This window comes from Salmo salar, chromosome 15 (assembly GCF_965601325.2).
Source record: "Salmo salar chromosome 15, fSalSal1, whole genome shotgun sequence".
NCBI classification, from domain to species: Eukaryota; Metazoa; Chordata; class Actinopteri; order Salmoniformes; family Salmonidae; genus Salmo; species Salmo salar.
The window spans coordinates 56,243,694-56,264,018 of record NC_138305.1 but is presented as its reverse complement, the minus strand read 5'-3'; the positions used below and the strand labels follow the sequence as shown (position 1 = coordinate 56,264,018).

At 41.3% G+C, this 20,325-nt stretch overlaps 1 protein-coding gene across 1 annotated transcript; it reads right to left on the bottom strand.

Annotated features, from left to right (window-relative positions):
• Positions 1–839: 839 nt before the first annotated feature.
• LOC106571597 (uncharacterized) lies at positions 840–20,035 on the bottom strand. The gene is made up of 11 exons (XM_014144848.3): positions 19,774–20,035; positions 14,370–14,881; positions 12,682–12,779; positions 10,094–10,124; positions 9,246–9,332; positions 9,012–9,126; positions 8,272–8,293; positions 8,059–8,152; positions 7,473–7,738; positions 2,417–2,561; positions 840–2,211 (listed from the first exon to the last, which is right to left on the bottom strand). Exons 2-11 carry the CDS (start codon positions 14,455–14,457, stop codon positions 2,003–2,005), a joined length of 1,155 nt encoding a protein of 384 aa, XP_014000323.1. The 5' UTR covers positions 14,458–14,881; positions 19,774–20,035; the 3' UTR covers positions 840–2,002.
• Between the last annotated feature and the right edge of the window lie 290 nt (positions 20,036–20,325).

Sequence of the window (20,325 nt, the reverse complement as noted above, 5' to 3'; positions counted from 1 at the left end):
AATAGAGCCGAATATATTGATAAAAATCACCTTGTCCGAGAGAGATTTAAATGGTTATCAAAACGTCAAACCAGGGTACGCCTACATGAAGCACAGCCCTTATTTTAAGTGTTTCTAAAATTCCCTATTTGAAAAATGAATGGTGGAAAAACAATCGGAACCATTTCCCCCATTTGACCGCTAGGTTTTATGGGTGTTATGACATCTCCACTGTGGGGCTCTATGTTCCTGCATTAGCTGAGACTGCATTCAGGTAAACGCTGCAGATGTCGCTTCAATATGAAATGACCTTTGCATTTCTATCACGCAAATCTGTAACGCTTCAGCAATACAGATTGAATAGCACTCTTGGAGAGCATATGGGTGGAAAAATGACTTTTACCAGACACCAATGTCAGACAATGGATAGAAGATCATGCCCATAGAGTAAGTCATTAGGGACATTCCAATGCCAAACTGTGACTTTGTCTGATTTCCTTCAAACACATTCACAGAACCAAGCACTAGGTTTAGAACAGGGTTCTCCAACTCTGGACCTGGAATTCTACTGGGTGTGCAAAAAAGTAGTAAGTAGTTGCAAAGTTGCTAAAAATGCTAAAGTTATCCGTGATGAGATTCGAACATGCAACCGTTGGGTTGCTAGATGTTTGAGTTACCTTCCCTGTGTTGCTAGACATTTGAGTTGCCCACCCTCCCTCTCCACTTTCGTTTTTGCCTTAAGTAAACTTATGTCTTAAGTAGCCATACTGAACGTAACATATTATACTAATTTGAGTGTCCCGGATTTTTGTTTACTATGTTACGTCTAGTCTATGAGACCAGCGTGGACATACAGTAGATAAAAGCAAACAAAGTTTATTCACCAAGGCAAGGAAATGGATTTGTATTGAATACATTAAAATAGACTCATAGAATAAAAGACAAATGTATGGTTACAGTACATAACAATATTGACCAGCACAAAAAAGTTAACATAAGTGCCTGAAATATTGGAGTAATCAGTACAGTACTAAATATCATGACTACATTAAAATGCATTGCTGTATGAACATTAAACTTTGTTCATATTGTCATACCAAGAGCCATACATACAGTATCTTTCATGCATATTTGTATTGATATTACTCTGTTTTCAACAAATGACTTAACAATGTGCCAATTCCAGAGAGCCATTCGTCCCAAATGACTTTCATTTGCAGTGGTCAACAACCTTGCGTACCTTCAGAGGAATGTAAGAGTAATTCTAAACCCATGTCTCCATGTACAAAAACAGCTGTAAAATGTACAACATGTAGGCTACATTTGACAAGTCAAGGAGTCGAGAAGACTTGTCATGAAAAACACAGAAACGTTGATAATAAAAAAGTGTCCTTTCAATCCCCAAAATGTATTTTTTTATTTGCATACTGTACCCCAAATTTTACCATGAGGCTTTCAAATTCAGATAAACATATTTTTGATAAAAAATCCAACTATAATATATTTTACAATGCTATGTTTTGTTCCTTTGCATGTTTTTGGGGGCTCTTTTGTGCTGTGTCCATCTTGAGGTTAAAAACTTCTGGTCAAAAACAAGAGGAGGCAGTGTTCCGGAAACAGTTTGGTCTGCATATGAAATGTCTGCACCTGTGCCTCCTGTTAGATCAATGCTCACAAGCCCGTTCAGTCTCTATTTCAGACCCTACCCCAGAACTTCAATGACCTTCTCTAATTCATACTGGGACTAGGGTCAAGTGCTCCCTCTTGTCTCAGTCTCAGAGCAGTTCATACAGTATGAATCTATTCCCTGGCTTGGACAGTATGGGGAGCCAGTGTCTGACTTCACCTAAATCATTCTCTCCAACCAGTAGTGTTACCAGTCTTACAGTATATTCTTGCTTGTCTTCCTCCTAGGGTTTCATAAGAGTCCCTAGACTGTAGCAGTAGGTGGGCTTCTGTATGAGTCCATATTGTGCTGCAGCAGGCGACTGTATGTCCTTACTGCTCCAGTAGACTGTGCGGACTATGAGCGTATGGACAGCCAGTGTCTGAGCCCGTCCAGGAAGTGACGTACTTGGACCACGTAAAAGTCCACGTTGTGAGAGAAGTCGGTGCAGATACTACTGTAGGTGTCCACTAGGGTGCAGTACAGAGCAGTCCCGCCCAGACTGATCACCACGGTTACTAAGCACAACAACAGCAGGATCAAACAAGAGTCTCCACCCACCTCGTCTGCACAGATAAAAAAAATACATACTTATTAATATGTTACTACTATCTTATTGTGTCTTTATTGAAGACACAGTATAAGAACTTATGTATAGAGTGTATGTATGTATGTATGTATGTATGTATGTATGTATGTATGTATGTATGTATGTATGTATGTATGTATGTATGTGAGAGAGAGAGAGGTTGTTATCAGGCTGATCCATACCTGGTTCCATGCCATCCTCTGGCTCGCTGAAGCGCACCTTGCGTTTGGAGTTCTGTTTGGCTGCATCGGGACCCTCTGGGGGCAGGCCATCTAACGACGCCCTCCTCCTTTTCAGAATGGACACCAGGCCATCTGGTGAGGAGCTCTGCAGGGGAACAGAGTGATGTGGATAAGTGAGAATTAGAAACAGTGTGCAGTGAATAGCTTAAACATTTCTTTCTCTATACAGTACACTACTTTTGACCAGAGCCTTGTGTAATTAAAAACAAAAAAATATGTTTTAAGTCAGAAGTAAGCATTGTTCTGAAGCCAAAAAAATAAAGGAAATTCACATCAGCACCACAATGCCTACTCCATCCATGCTCTACCAAGGTATTCCAGCACACAGCTTTGACCTACTACAGTTGCTATGCTGGTCTATTGTACTTCAAACAATGTGTATGCAGGTTGCTTAGGATTCAAAACTTCTAAAATAGCGGAGGAGCTGGATGTTCCAGTGGAACCAGAAAATAAAGAAGTGCATAGAGGGGCTCGGCGCTCCGTCAATCAGCTGGCGTACACATTTCAGGGAACATTAAGCAGTGTGTTCCTGGGATGTACCATAGGGGTGGAGCACATCTGAAGGATGAGGGTAATGGTGTATTCCTGGTAGAGTTGGTCTCTCCAGTCTCCACTGTACTCTTCTCCGTAGTAGCAAGACGGAGAAGGGTGCAATTGCGGCCCACAATTTGGGTTGTTCAGGAACCTCTCTTTATACTTCTATTGGTACATTTTTAAGCTAGGACTCTGGTACACAGGTGGGACCGCTCCAGTACAGTAAGTGGCGGTAATGCACCATAACGTTGGATGCCGACAGCCGATAAACCCCACAGAAGAAGAGGAGGGCGTTGTCGCCCCCGAAAGCGTGGAGGGAGCCGGGCCCTTCTCAAATCGAACAGTAATCTGCCCTGATCGGTCATTTTGTCAACAAGGCAGCATGGTGCATCTTCCAGAAACATTAAACATCTCTTTTCCATAAAATCAATGTTTGAATTTCTAACTAGTTTTCATTGGGAAGGCAGATAAAGCATTTTTAACAAAAGCAATCTCTTTCGCATGGGAAAACACAGAATCCTAGTAATTACTACACATGCTTAAATAGGTCACTTTTGTTTTGAGCCAACTTCGTGGTGGGCTTTCAACAGGGCACTTGGCTCACGTCCAGGAGGCAGCCTGGTTCCAAATCGAATGCAATCAACTTTCAGCCAATGCAAAACCTGCCTACATTGGTGCCCAGGCGGGATTAATCGAACCCCCAGAGGGTAGTAATTACTAGGATTGTGTTCTCAAGTAAAAGCGATTGCTTTTGATAAAAATGCTTTATCTGCCTTCCCAATGAAAATGAGTTAGAATATTTTAATATTTATTTTATGGAAAAGATTTTGACTTTGTTGCTGTGGTAACTAGTGGAAACCCTTCAGATTCCATAACGGTGACATCAACGCTTACGCTACAAACCCTGTCATGAACACATTATATTGACACTATTAAAATAGACAGTCTGGTGATGAAAGGAAGCTTTTGTTGTTGTTCATTCACTCAGTAATGATTGAACATTTATTTATTTTGCTTGGTTAAAAAAATGGTCTAAAACATGTGTGCAAATTTGGATATAATGACAAGAAGAAAATTGTATTGACAGAGGGAGCGTACTGAATCAATGCATAAGGTAAGGGCTGTAACGTTATGTAGCTACATTGCTAAGCAAGACAGAATGTCTAGAGTGTATGGAGTAACGTTAGCTAATGTTAATGCTAAATGAGAAATGCCCATTGCATGTATTATCCATTAGCAGCGTGGCAGTTTCCCAAAGTTTGGAGTTGACTATGAACTTTACTTAGCTAGCTAGCTGTGCATTGTTTGTGGAAGAATGTGGGATAGCTACAGTGCATTCGGAAAGTATTCAGACCCCTTGACGACTTTATCCACATTTTGTTACGTTACAGCTTTACTCTAAAATGGATTAAATACACTTTTTTCCTCATCAGTCTACACACTATACCCCATAACGATAAAGCGAAAACATTATTTTTCTTCTAATGTCAATTTTTTTTTTAAAGACCTTATTTACATAAGTATTCAGACCCTTTGCTATGAGACTCGAAATTGAGCTCAGGTGCATCCTGTTTCAATGATGATTTGGAAAGGCACACACCTGTCTATATAAGGTCCCACAGTTGACAGTGCATGTCAGAGCAAAAATTAAGCCATGGGGTCAAAGTGTCAAGGCCACTCCTCAGTAAAAGAAACAAGACAGCCCGCTTGGAGTTTGCCAAAGGGCACCTAAAGGACTCTCAGACCATGAGAAACAAGATTCTCTGGTCTGATGAAACCAAGATTGAACTCTTTGGCCTGAATGCCAAGCATCACGTCTGGAGGAAACCTGGCACCATCCCTAATGTGAAGCATGGTGGTGGCAGCATCATGCTGTGGGGATGTTTTTTCAGTGGCAGGGACTGGGAGACTAGTCAGGTTTGAGGGAAAGATGAACAGAGCAAAGTACAGAGAGATCCTTGATGAAAACCTGCTCCAGAGCACTCAGGACCTCAGACTGGGGCGAAGGTTCACCTTCCAACAGGACAACGACCCTAAGCACACAGCCAAGACAACGCAGGATTGGCTTCGGGACAAGTCTCTGAATGTCCTTGAGTGGCCCAGCCAGAGCACGGACTTGAACTCGATGGAACATCTCTGGAGAGACCTGAAAATAGCTGTGCAGCGACACTCTCTATCCAACCTGACAGAGCTTGAGAGGATCTGCAGAGAAGAATGGGAGAAACTCCCAAATACAGGTGTGCCAAACTTGTAGTGTCATTCCCAATAAGACTCGAGGCTGTAATAGCTGCCAAAGGTGCTTCAACAAAATACTGAGTCTGAATACTTATGCAAATGTGATATCTCCAGGATTTTCCCAAAAAATATTTGCAAATATTTCTAAAAACCTGTTTTTGCTTTATCATTATGGGGTATTGTGTGTAGATCCATTTTAGAATAAGGCTGTAACGTAACAAAATGTGGAAAAATTCAAGGGGACTGAATACTTTCCGAATGCACTGTTTATTGTCAATACTGAGTTGCTGACAATATACACTGAATGCATGATCCATCCATACAGCTAATATTACAGTTACAGCCTTGTTGGCTTGTAGCTAGCTAACGTTACTGGCAAACTTTAGTTGGCTAGCTAACTGGTAATTATGCAGTCAAGGATGTTCGCTATCTTATTTGTGCTTATTTCACACAAGTGTCAAGGCCAACAGTTTACACAAGATGACTTCAGCCATGTGAAAAACCTTCCAAAGCAAAATATAGCTTCCTTTGCTTGTAGCTTGCCTCTCATCCAACTGGTGTTAGCTAGCTACTAGCACTGTTGCTGCGCAACCCAAGTGCTTTGGTCCGGGTTCTAGAACTTTGAGATTCGGATGAAAAGATGTTAGCATTGTTAGAAATGCTTCAAAAAGGTAGCACATGGTTGGTTCTTAATGGACGGAAATGTGCACGTGAGGGCGCTAAATTATCTATTTAATTAAAACTGTTGCACCTACAAATGTATTCAGTCCAAAACGGCTGGATGGATCATTATGGGAGGCGAGTGTGTTGTGTACCTCCAATCAAGTTCATTTGCGAATTTGCATTGACATTGTGTCATATTGGCTTAGATATGACGGTAGGGAGATTTGAATTTAACATTGACCTTCAACCAGTGCATATACTATTGTGGGGGCCATCGCCCCCAAAATAATGCACCGCATAGGCAATAGGGAGCAATTTTAGACACACCCTTAGAATGCATCTAGGAGGTGAAACAAGTGTTTGTTTGCACAACAAACTGCAATGATGCACAGCTCAGCGGAGTCATACACTATTGCACTTAAATTAGGTCATTTATAACACTGACAGTGTCATCCACGTCTATAATATATAGGTAGGTCAGTTATATGGGGTCAATATGCAGAGATCAATAACAACACAGGATAATGCCTCAGTCAACAGATCTATTGTCAACCCAAGAGTGCTAGTATATCATATTAGGTTGTCTCCAGTGTCTAGTCTGACTTGTGTGGTTTCAGCAGTCACTACTAGACAAAATTGGGTTCAAATACTAGCCAGGCATGCTCAAGAAAGCCCATAATTGCTCAACAAAGCCCTCCTAAACGTCATTGTCTGAACCATGTCTGACCTATTTTTCAGGATTTGCATGTGAACTACTTGTTCTAAATCTGTTGTGGCTCTTTAGTGACATCATAGACTCTGTGTCCTGTCCTCAAACCTTCCAACCATGGCCACATCCGTAGTGTGGCTCAGCACATGGAATTAAGTATCGAGCACACAGGCAATTCACTAGTTACAGACCCAGCTCCTTTGCCAAGACATTCCTGTGCTCCCTTGAGCCTGTCGAAGTCTATCTCATTCCAAAAGTCGGTTCCTCTCCTTGTTCGGGCGGCGTTCGGCCGTCGACGTCACCGGTCTTCTAGCCATCGCCGATCCACCTTTCATTTCCCATTTGTTTTGTCTTGTTTTCCCACACACCTGGTTTACATTTCCCTCATTACTTGTTGTGTATTTAACCCTCTGTTCCCCCCATGTCTGTGTGTGAAATTGTTTATTGTTGAGGTTGGCACGCTTCCGGCTGGTTTGCGCCAGGTTTTGTTTTATACCCGTCCTTTGTGGCAGCCAGTACTTTGTACTTGGGTTTTTTGTACTTTGTGCTGCCTCACTTGTTCGTTGGGCATTTGTTTTGTGACGCGGTTGCGTTCTGTGCAAATGATTTCCTAAGTAAAGTGCTTTGTCCACTCATCTCTGCTCTCCTGCGCCTGACTTCTATGCACCAGCTACACTCACCCCTTCACAGAGAGACAGCGATCGAGAGAGCTAGACACACAAGAGATAAACAGAGAGAGAGAGAGAGAGAGAGAGAGAGAGAGAGAGAAAGATAGAGACAAAAAAGACAGAGAGAAAGAGAGAAGAGAGAGATAAACATGAGGCTGTTTACGCCTCAGTCACAGTGGATTCTCACCTCCTCCACATGAGAAAGTTTGACCAGGTCTTTGGCTGAGGCTTGGGGAACCCCCGCTGGCCACTCCACCACCTGCACCTCCTCTTCTGGGCTCTCCTCAAACACCTCCTCTTCATCCACCTCCTGCCCTTCCGCCTCCATCTCGTCCACTCCTCCCTCTCCCCCCTCCACTCCTCCCTCCTTCTCAGCCATGGCAGAGTCAGCTCCTGTTGATGTGGTCTGCTCAAAATCCTCCTCACCCTGTCTTACAGGGTTGCTGCCTCTGACTGCAGAGACAAGAGCAAGTGTTGCTTACAATACTAGACCTACTACTAATCACCTGGCTTCAGCATATAGAGCCCATAAGCACTTATTATAGATACTGACACAGACACACACACACTTATAGCTGAGACAGTATGGGAGCATCATCTGGTATCAGATTCCATATTATGAGCCCTTATTGATTAGAACCCGAACCGCACTCTGGCGCTTTCCAGTGAACAAAGAGGATGATATCATCTCCTTCCTTTTCACATCTCTAGGCTAAGTGGCCATTCTATAATATTGATTTAGGGATTCATCTGATGGTGGGTTTTGTGTTGACCTTTTCCATGGTGGGATGGTGATGTTTCTCTCTCATTCCTCTCACATTGCTCCTTGGTGTTGTGGTTGTCTTTCAGCACTGTGTCTGCCATGCTCTAGAAAAAAAACCCAGCTTCGTCATAAATGTCGCTCATGTCACAAACGCACTAATCTTCTCTTAAGGTATGGACTAAGAAACGTCATCAAAAGGATGGTGTGTAGTGCATTTTCTTACCTTTTCCACACTAAGCATTGGCCTATTACGGAGAGACCGAGAGAAAGAGAGACCGAGAGAGGGAGAGAGAGAGCGACAGCGATAAAGAGAGAGAGAGAGAGAGAGAAGAGGTCTGACTGGCTAAGCTGATGTTTTGAAGCAATTTGATTTAATAAATGTAAAGCTAGAATGACCGGAGGCCACTACAGTGACTGAGCATCTGGTATCCAGCTGAATCAATCTCCATCAAACCGCCACAAGCTACTAACATACCAAGAGGCATGGGTGGGGTTCTGTGACTTGCATGAAAACGTATCTGAGTCTATAGCTTAGTAGAGTAAGTAAAGAGCAATATTTGATAATCAAAGGAGTGTTATTTAATTAAGGGGTGGTTCATGTCTAGACAAGAACCACTGGCGTGGGATGTTATGTTCAAAGTTCAAACATAGGGTATAATCTGACATATCAACCAAATGACTCTAGCTAATAAACCATTCATTATAAAGCATTCACGAATGAAAATATGCATTTAAATGAAGACAGTGTTTACTGATCCCCCTCTGGAGCGGTAATATTGTGGGTGGTGACAGAATGTGACAAACTATCTAGACATGCTTTGCTTTCCCTTCTACTGCAGCGAGCAGTACTGCTACAAGTTATTGTCTAAGTCAATGTTTTGTGCATGTAGTCTCAGTTATAGTTATAGTATAAAATTGTGCTAGATCAGCACCCATGTTATGGTCCACCAGTATCTATCTCACCTCTGGTGCGTCCTGCAGATCTGGCTCAGTATTTCTATGTGTTCCTGTCCAATGTTGTTGGTTTCACCTGGTGAGGTGCTCTCCGCTGCTCTGTTACACTTTTTACACCGGCTCTCTGGAAGCACACAGAACACACACACACACATGTTGTGGAATTCAAAGAATAACAGAGTTATATTTTGTCAGTCGTGTTCAGGTGAGTCTACAGCAGTTGTGTAGAGTAGAGTGCAGTACCCCAGTCTTCCTGCAGGGCAGTGAGGTTGGACAGGAGGCGCTCATGATATAGCCTCTCCAACTGCAGGAACTGCACTGCCCACTGATCTTATAACCATCAGCAATTAAGGAAAGAGGACACTACAAGAGCCCATAACACCTATCCCTAAAGCTGTCAACTCTGGGATTCAAAAGACAGGATCACACTAACAAACGTCAGACAAATATATACAGCATCTGATGTTGAGCTGGTGAGCTGGTGCTTGAGTGCGAAAACCAAGAATTCAGAAAATGTATGACGCTATAAATAAATCTTGGAATTTTAAAGCTATTCCAGGGTATGTTCTCCTGCAGTTGACTCTCTGTGTGTGTGTGTGTGTGTGTGTGTGTGTGTGTGTGTGTGTGTGTGTGTGTGTGTGTGTGTGTGTGTGTGTGTGTGTGTGTGCGCAAAGTATTACTTTCTTAGGCAAAATCTCTCGTGTAAGAGATTCTTATCTCAATGAGAATTAATTGGATTACTACCATTAGAACATATTTCCCTCATCAACAACCCCCAACTTCCACACCCAGTATTTACCAAAACCAGTCAACCCAGGAACCAACAGAGCAAGCCAAATAGTAACGAAATTGTAACCCGCTTATAGAAACTAAAAAACTAAAAGTGAATATTCTGCCCAGCACACATGGAAACACTTACCCCACCACTGCAGAAATAGCATGTCCCTTTCCTTTTTCAAATGAACAAGAGTGTCATCCTAAATCAGTCACCAAAGTCCCTGAAGCGTCAAAATAAAAACACTGCTATTTAACTGCTGTTCAGCTCTGACGGAGTGGAAATAAATATTGGCAATAAGTAATGGCAAGGATACATTCCTCTTCCAGGGAGTAGGCCTCTGCTATCTGTTAAGAGAAAGAGTGAGAAAAAAAATCATTACACACTGACTTTCTTATTCTATCACTTAGCTCACTTACTCAGAATCAGACATCAGTACAGTATGTCAGGTCCTCTATTTAACCTACCTGAAAATAAATCAACTTGAAAGATTCATTTAAAGTAATTAATGTAATTTAACTAGAAAGGTTTTATCCTAAAGAAAACAATTATTTTACTGTTGGATATTGCATGGAAGGAAATGGTTTACCCCCACAACAATTCAGTTTCTAACTAAGAGAAAGCAATAAAGCCTTCTACATCCTTCAGCTTCAGCTGTCCAACTGAACTGTCAGACTAGATATCCTCCTGCTGGGTAATGAACTGATCCTAACAGCTATTAATGGCTACCGACACTAAACAGTGCGACTTCCAACACATCTTGTATCTAAGCTAAGTCACTTGATGAACATGAATATGACTCAAGTTTTAACTTCAAGGATGAAACATGCCATGAGATAAGCTTAGACCACTTTCATGTTGCTCTGAAAGACTATATGAAGTCACTCTAGAGAAGGGATGGGCAACTTTGATTGGGGTCGGGGCCCCCCCCAAAAAAACAGGGCTGCAGTGGCTCGCGGGTCTGCGTACCCATCATACCCATCCACACATGCAGTCAGAGCTGGCCCTTGCCTTTTGGGGGCCCTAAGTGACATTTTGTTGCGGGCAAAACATTTGTAAGGCGCAATGTCTGTAAGTACATTGTTTATTAGCACAAGATAAAATGTTTATCACATATAATTTATGTTTCTGTAAAAGGTTAAGAATTGAGTTAGCTGTTAGCTACTTTGCGTTAGCTTCAGTACTATTTCTCAAAAGGGACACCTAGCTTAGCAATATCAAGCATACAGTTGCATTCTAGTAACTTTATTTTATATTTGACTTATTTTGTACATTCAGTGCAGTTATTGTGTAAGACATTCTGTGCTCTATACTACTGTGACTGAAAACATGTACTTTTGTGTTTGTTGCAGTTTCACACTGATTAAAGGAAAATGGCACCCTGCTTCTCACTGAGTTGTTTGAATGAGTGTTTAGCTAACTGGATAGCAGGATAAGGGCTACTTGTCACGGCTGTCTGAAGGATCGGACCAAAATGCAGCGTGTTCGTAGTTCCACATATTTATTCCGTGAAACTAAATGCAATACATTAAATACTTGAAACACACACAAAAAAAACGTGACGCAGAGAGGAAAACATACTACTCAAAAGATAATCACCCACAAAAACAGGTGGGACAAACATCAACTTAAATATGACCTCCAATTAGAGGTAACGAGGATCAGCTGCCTCCAATTGGAGATCAACCCAAATAACACCAACATAGAAATACAAAACTAGAAACTGAACATAGAAATACAAAAACAGACAAACACCCCCTGTCACGCCCTGACCTACTCTACCATAGAAAATAACAACTTACTATGGTCAGGACGTGACACTACTGTACATTTAGCAAGTCCAGTATGTGCACACATGACTGTATTGTTCATTTTGAACTTCACTCCACTGTCCATGTATAGAATAAATTAATGAATTATTAAATAAATTAATGAAATAGTAGTCTGGAAGGATAGAGCTATGGCAAAAGCTGGGACTCAGATGTAATGTGGTGAATAACAAGCTGTTTTACCTCAGATTCACTTCTACCATGACGCACAACAGAACTCAAACAACTGTGTCAGACAACTCTTCCTGTCCCTGTCTCAACTCTCTGTAGACTCCACAGTGTAGAGCGAACACAAACCCAAGACGCAGACTGAATCTCTTCAAATGTCAATGCCTGTTTACCAGGATTTTATGATTTTTTGTTGTTGTTGTTGTTGTACAGCTCTAATTCTCCATGTATGGGCATCTATTTTGTCCACATAACTGAAATGCAATCTCTTGGCGTACTTCTTGGCCAGTTATTCTGCCAATGCTCCACTGATTGTACCAGTTTGATCACAGAGCAACCCTTTCTTCTGTATCAGTGTATCAGGCCTGTCCCATTTGGCAACCAATTCCCTGCCTATTGAGAGCACTACTGTTGACCAGGGCCCAAAAGTAGTGCAATATGTAGGGAATAGGGTGCCATTTGGGACATAGAATGCCATTTGGGATACAGAGGGCCATTTGGGACGCAACCCTCAGTGTATCAGTGGGGCCTGTCTTTTTCTTGGGGCGTGTAAATCATAGCTGACTCTTTGTTCCATGATGACCAGAACTGGCAAAGATAAAACAACAACTGCAAGGCTATTACAGTACATTGAGGGCCAAAGCAAGTGTTCTTACTGAATAGGATTATAACAAGTGTATAGACTACAGTACATGATCATTGTAATCATGGTTACATCTTAAAGCTTGATTTACTCTCCCTACAAATGAAAAGAAGACACAAGGGAAAAGCAAGATGTTTCAGTGGCAAAACACATGTGACAGATGAGGATGAGATTTACTGTGCAAAACAGAGTACAACCCACAGGACCAAACCACAGAGGAAAAGAACACAGAGGATTTGTGCTGGTGAAGGTGAAAACACACACCTGGTGTAGAGACTGTGGCAGCAGTGTGTGGTCACTGTGTTCTCCCAAAGACTGTAGTGAGGCTAGCAGGTCAGGGCTGGGGCCTGGGGGGCCACTTCCTGAAAACACACAATGTCAAGTGTAATAGACAGTTGATGAATAGGCATGTTTGATTTTATATTTTAAGGCTACTCTTAAGGTCTTATCATGGCAGCCATAGAGAGTACTTGTCTTTTGAAACAGCTTGAGGTAGGTGACATGCAAATCTACTCCACAGTAAATATGTATTAAGTACACTAGTGATGCACGGGTTGACTCATAACCAGCAGTCCCCGCGGATAGCAGGTTTAGGGTCATTAAATATTGTGTGGCTGAAGGGCGGGTGGGTGGCCTGCGGGTTGAATAAAGAGAAACAATACCTTCAAAAAAATCCATAAATGTATAATTATTGTGCAATTTATATCTATAGGCTACACAGGGTTTTCTTTCATTATTTTAGGCTATCTGGTATTAGTGTAAAAGCCTAAACTTTAGGGCTTAACTGTAGCCTACGCGCCAAATAGTTTACACAACCAATCGCCAAATAATGCTTTTGAGAGCGGGCAGAAAAGGTTAACGTAAATCCACCGAGGCAAAAAGGACATTGTCGAAGTTTAATTCAACAAGACAAAAGCTGCGAAATGATAGTTGAAATGAAAGAGAAGGAAGGGCCATAAAAGCAATGTTTGGAAAATATTTGGTGAAGTGGTAAAAGAGAATGATAGCAGTGTTGTGTGTGTTGATTGCGAGACGCTTTACAAATTCGACAGTCACAGAACGGGACTTCAAATAGGCATGTCAAGGAAACTGTAGCCAACTGTTTAGATGGGTTAAATGGAAACTGATATCTGGACACTGACTGTAGGTCTACAACCTCTCATATAGCCTTCCTAATAAATCCTGCAGAATTAAGCATTTCTTGCAGTAAAACTATACACCAAATGTTGGCAAATTCTGGATTTAGGAACAGGAGTGGAGAAATATGATTTATTTACTTCTGCATCTTGAGGGAATGCAATGCTCAGTTAGATACAGTATATTGGTTCTGTCTTCATTAGAAAAGCTGATAATATTTCAACCACATATAATATGCATCGAAGCCGAACTGAAATATTTTCAGAACTTACATTTATCAGAAACGCGTTGCGTCGTTTTCACAGCTTTCTTTTTCCTTACAACAGGTCAAACTGATGTCATTTGGACATTTTGGACAGAAAATCTTTCCCATTCGTTTTTTTTTTTTTGTTGCATTATTGTATTTTCTCCCCAGTCCCTAAAAGTTGAGCAAGGGTATACTTAGTATTTTAGGGCAACATATAATGACATACGAGAAGCTACATGTATCTAATTATAGACAAGTTGACTAACAAATAGCCAACCAAAATGTCGGAAATTATATGCAGAAACGTATCTGGCAACAAGAATAAAAATCATGCACCCCCTGTCAAAAAAATAATGACGCTGTCTTTGACTGTCGCCTAACGCATTTTCTATAGTTGCGGGTTAGGGTTGGGTGCAGACCTCATATTTTCACTTTATCACATATAGTCAGGCGGTTGCAAAAGGGTTATTAGCAATTGCGGGCAGGTGCGCGAGAAAAAAACAGCTGACCCGCGCACCACTTAAACTACTGTATGAGATCTGTACTGTGTGATGAGTGCTGTAGGCACCTGAGGCAGCCTCCGTGTTGTTTGCTTCCTCTCTCTGAGTCGTCTCAGTGTCTGGGTCTCTAGGGGGGCTGGTGCTCTTGTTGCCCATCCTCTCCCTCACAATGTTGTTCTCCACCAACTCACTGGTTCCCAAGAGGTGGGTCGGGCCCACAGGAGGGAAGTGGCTGGCTGCTTTAGGGTTGCCACTTACTAGGATTGGATTCTGTCTAGAAACATGGATTTGGTTTAGGCTACTCTATGGGTCACAGAAAACTCTAAAAATCTTTAGGTTGGCGAAATAAAATGTGGGATCCAATGTTCTACGTTTTCCAGCTTGTTGGAGTTGGAAGAATATAAGTAGAAGGTTGTGTCATCAGTGTAGATATATAGTCTATTATTCCAACTCAATCTCCTTGTTTTTATGGTCTCCCTGTGTTCTGGTCTCCTTATTTGGAGTTGTTTGGGGCTCTTCCTGGTCCTTGAAATCCCTCTAGCAGGTCACCAAGAAGCTTTTTCCTCTCCTCTTCAATACCCTGTTGGATTTAAACAGATTTTATAGTGTTAGCATCAGCGTGTCATTCTCAGCTAGAGATACGCCTTGAGTTAGTGAGGAAACTGAATGTGCAGAAGAGTGGGAGTGAAATGCTAGTTATTTTTGCTGAGTTAATCTTTTCAGAGAGAACTCTTTGTGTTACAACCAGGACTTGCCTTCAGGCACAGAGAAGCTGTTACATCAGCCAGGCTGATTTTGAGAAACTTAAAATAACATATTTGTCTATTAGAAACCATAATGGCCATGTTACATCATCAGCACATGGGGCTGCACACAGCGAGAGAGAGAGAGAGAGAGAGAGATGTACAGTGCATTCGGAAAGTATTCAGACCCCTTCCCCTTTTCCACATTTTGTTACGTTACAGCCTTATTCTAAAATGGATAATACATTTTTTTTTAAAACCTCATTAATCTACACACAATGATTAAGCAAAAACAGTTTTTTAAATTTTTTTGCAAATTTCTAAAAGAAAAAAAAATCTGAAATAGCTTTTTGAGATAAGTATTCAGACCCTTTGCTATGAGACTCAAAATTGAGCTCAGGTGCATCCTGTTTCCATTGATCATCCTTGAGATGTTTCTACAACTTGATTAGAGTCCACCTCTGGTCAATTTGGAAAGGTCCCACAGTGCATGTCAGTGCATGTCAGCGCAAAAACCAAGCCATGAGGTTGAAGGAATTGTCTATAGAGCTCCGAGACAGGATTGTGTCGAGGCACAGATCTGGGGAAGGGTACCAAAAAATGTCTGCAGCATTGAAGGTCACCAAGAACACAGTGGCCTTCCTAGAGCTGGCCGCCCGGCCAAACTGAGCAATCGGGAAAGAAGGGCCTTGGTCAGGGAGTTTACCAAGAACCCAATAGTCACTCTGACAGAGCTTCAGAGTTCCTCTGTGGAGATGGGAGAACATTGCAGAAGGACAACCATCTCTGCAGCACTCCACCAATCAGGCCTTTATGGTAGAGTGGCCAGACAGAAGCCACTCCTCAAGTAAAAGGCACATGACAGCCCGCTTGGAGTTTGCTTAAAGGTACCTAAAGGACTCTCAGACCATGAGAAACAAGATTCTCTAGTCTGATGAAGCCAAGATTGAACTCTTTGGCCTGAATGCCAAGCGTCACGTCTGGAGGAAACCTGGCACCATCCCTACGGTGAAGCATGGTGGTAGCAGCTTCATGCTGTGGGGATGTTTTTCAGTGGCAGGGACTGGGAGACTAGTTAGGATCAAGGGAAAGATGAATGGCGCAAAGTACTGAGAGATCCTTGATGAAAACCTGCTCCAGAGCGCTCAGGACTTCAGACTGGGGCGAAGGTTCACCTTCCAACAGGACAACGACCCTAAGTACACAGCCAAGACAATGCAGGAATGGCTTCGGGACAAGTCTCTGAATGTCCTTGAGTAGCCCAGCCAGAGCCTGGACTTGAACCTGATCTAACATCTCTGGAGAGACCTGAAAATAGCTGTGCAGTGACGCTCCCCATCCAACCTGACAAAGCTTAAGAGGATCTGCAGAGAAGAATGGGAGAAACTCCCCAAATACAGGTGTGCCAAGCTTGTAGCGTTATACCCAAGAAGACTCGAAGCTGTAATCGCTGCCAAAGGTGCTTCAATAAAGTACAGAGTAAAGGGTCTGAACACCTATGTAAATATTATGTAAATATGTTTTACAGAAAAAAAACGTTTTTTCTTTGTCATTATGGTGTATTGTGTGTAGATTGATGAGGGGGGAAAAAACATTTAAGGAATTTTAGAGTAAGGCTGTAACGTAACAAAATGTTGAAAAAGTCAAGGGGATTTGAATACTTTCCGAATGCACTGTGTATATGCCAAATTCCACAGTAATGTATGGGCAATTCCACAGTAACAGAATGAGGCCAGAAGCAATTGATTGCAAAGTTAAACAAATCATACAACACTATGCACAAGGACTAGTTTTAACAATTTCCACAGAACATTTTACAAAAACACATTTGCTCAAAGAATAGTGCAGTAAAGTTTTGTATCAGAATGATGGTAAAATCTCCCTCCCTTTTTTATGTAACCACATTTTCCAAAAACTCTTAAATATCTACTCTGAATTATGATTCAAAGATGTCTGCAGAAAGAATGGGGTGTCAGCTATGATTTGACTCTCTCAAAAAATAAAAAATGATTTGACTCTCTTTTGGTTATTTAACTACAGTAAGTGAAGTGGATTAACACCCAGTAGAATGATGGTAACAGAATGACATCATGGGTCCCTGTTCTGTACTATACAGAAATGCATAATTATGTTATTCTCTTCATGGTGATGTATAGGTAAACAAAGGTAGAAAAATGTAATATCCTCCTTTGCATGTTTGGGTATTATTCTACACACCGGTTATTATTCTAATGAGCTCCGCCCCCCAAACAAGACCACATTTGGTTTGTCCAGACTGCACCAAATCTGTACCAATCACAGACGTCTATGTTTCACAAGTTTGGACATCATAGTAGAGTACACTACAGTACAGGACAGCAGAGTATAGTTTAGTACAGTACACTACAAATAAGTAAAGCATACTGTACTTTATTCTAGTGTGCTCTACTGTACTGTACTAAATTCTACAGTACTGTACTGTATTGTACTGACCTACACTGAGTATTCCAAACATTAGGAACACTTTGCTAATATTGAGGGGCATGGATTCTACAAGGTGTCGAAAAGCATTCCACAAGGATGCTGGCCCATGTTGACTCCAATGGATGGATGTCCTTTGGGTGGTGGACAATTTTTTATACACACAGGAAACGGTTCAGCGTTAAAAATTGAGCTGCGTTGCAGTTCTTGACGCTCTCAAACCGGTGCATCTGGCACCTACTACCATACCCTGTTCAAAGGCACTTAAATCTTTTGTCTTCCCCATTCACCCTGAATGGCAGACATACACAATCCATGTCTCAATTCTGCCCAGGCTGAAAAATCCTTCTTTAACCTGTCTCCTCCCCTTGATTGGAGTGGATTTAAGTGACATCAATAAGGGATCATAACTTTCACCTGGATTCAACTGGTCAGTCTATGTCATGAAAAGAGCAGGTGTTCTTAATGTTTTGTACACTCTACTTTTATTTGCTGTACTGTCCTGTGCTCTACTGTACAAACTTGTGAATCAAATGTCTATGATTGGTTCCAATTTGGACTGACCAAATTTCAACTACTTTCAACGGTTTCATACTCTTCCTTTGACCACCACACAACAGAAAGATGAATAAAACATTGAGCTGAACATAACAGTGGAAGGGAAGACAGTAGCAGGTGACCCGACTATGTTTTGTGACTACTATGAATTCCCATCGTAAGCAATTCAGTTGCAGTCATTAACTTACAGGTTTATTGGTAATTCTGTTACCGATTTGGTAACAGAAAGACACGTTTTAATCACTTAAATGAATCACAAACCAAATTGTTAGCAGTAAAAACATTATCAGTAATTGATAGGTCACTTTTACTTGATCTTTCATTATCCACCCTCCGTATAAAAAAAATATCTTAAAGTGGTTTTGGTAAGAGAATGACAAGACATTAGGCAATATTTCTTAAACTTACAGAAGGCAAATCATTTCTGCAAAACAAAATATAAATGTTACTTCAACATTATTGTGTTTGATGCATTTTGAATACCCATTTTTTTTGCTAGATGTTTTCTAAGACCTCTTTTCCATCTGTTTGACCAGAAATCATGTTAAGCATTTCACTGTGCATGTGACAAATACAACTTCAAAATCAAAGCCTTTGCTTATTCAAATTTTGGGGGGGATGAAAATGGTTGAAAACTGTATGCACTGTATGCCTTCATTTAAAAAAATTTAAATAAACACAACCTCCACATCATAAGACCTAGCCTACATTTAAGCGTAAATGGATGACCAGAGCGTATGGATGGAATGCACAGAGTGGGGGTTCAGGAACATGTCAAGAGGTGCCATGTTCACAGTCATGTGGATGTGAGGGGGTTTAGAACATAGAACTAGAAGGAGGAGTGTGACTCATATGCATCGTGTCTAATGTGTAGTACTGGCCTTTACCCTCTCATGTAACACCCCACTGTGCGCATGACTCATAGCTCTTACATAGATTGAAGGTGACAAAACACACAGATTTTGAAAAATCATCCATGTTTGCATCCTCCAACCAGTAACTGATAAACTATAGTTATACACTGGTAGCAGAATGAACCTAAAAAAAAACATACCCCAGGACACTTCAAAGGGTGTCTGTCTGTCTTTTGGGTTTTGAAGTCCCTCAGTCGAGCACCTGATTCCCTTTTTGTTCAAACTGGGCTGAAGCGTGTTTAGGTACAATTTCTTACCAGAATAATTAACCTTTTTAGTATAGAGTAGCATGTTTGGACTTATAAGTATACTTTGATCTCCTTCGTATGGCCATGTGTATTGTTATTTTATAAACGTTTACATCTCATTGCATTTACTTATGTTGCGAACCAATAGTGAAGAATGTATGCTGCAGCTGATGCTCCCTGGTGCCTATCCAAGCAGCGGCACTCAAGTGAGTCCAAGCCAAACAAACATTTCATGTTGATTCAATTCATTGGAATACCGTAGCACACTATCAACGCAGTTTACACAGTAATAAACCGGCTACATGCGCTACAATGTTGCAATTCACAGTATACATTTTCTTACGCCAATTTCATGTTGACTATTCAGCAATGAAGAGCAACTATTTCATCCTTTTCTATTGAATAAACGAAGCGAAATCAAGAATCCGTTCATGCGATATTTAGGCGATAGCTATACACGTACAAATTCTCATCATAACCGCATTCGAAGACGGTAACCGTAAGTAAAAACGGCGGTACCCATCATCACGCGGATGTATCCATACTCACACATGGAAGATACTGTCCCGCTGTAGGCAAAGAAAGGTTCGTGGTTGTCAATCAGCTGAACGGTCATCCAGCTCAATCCATAACCCTTTTATTCTGAACACGATGTTCTAAAATGCACTTGATATACAACCTTGAGTGTCACCATCGCTGCGGATCAATGGTTGTTTATGATCTAATCCGGGCATTTTCTGCCTTCGTCTAAAACTCATTGCGAAATATCTCATTTTATTGTACAGCAGAGGCAAGGGGGCCATCTTCTGGCAGCTGGTTGATGTCTCAACTTCCACAAAGAGGTGGCCTGTAATTTACAGCGCTGCAACGTCAATGTTTACATATGGTGAAAATTGTTACTCGATTTCGTTTAATAGCATCCCACTGGTCACAGACGTCAGTTCAACGTCTAGTTTTAATTTATAATTGGTATATTTGTCAACTATCGGGAATTCAGCGTCAAATCAACAAAAACATGTCACCATGTCATTGGATTTAGGTAAAAAGTTGGGTGAAAGAAATACAAAATTCCCTTACATTGATTACTTTTTCAAATACAAT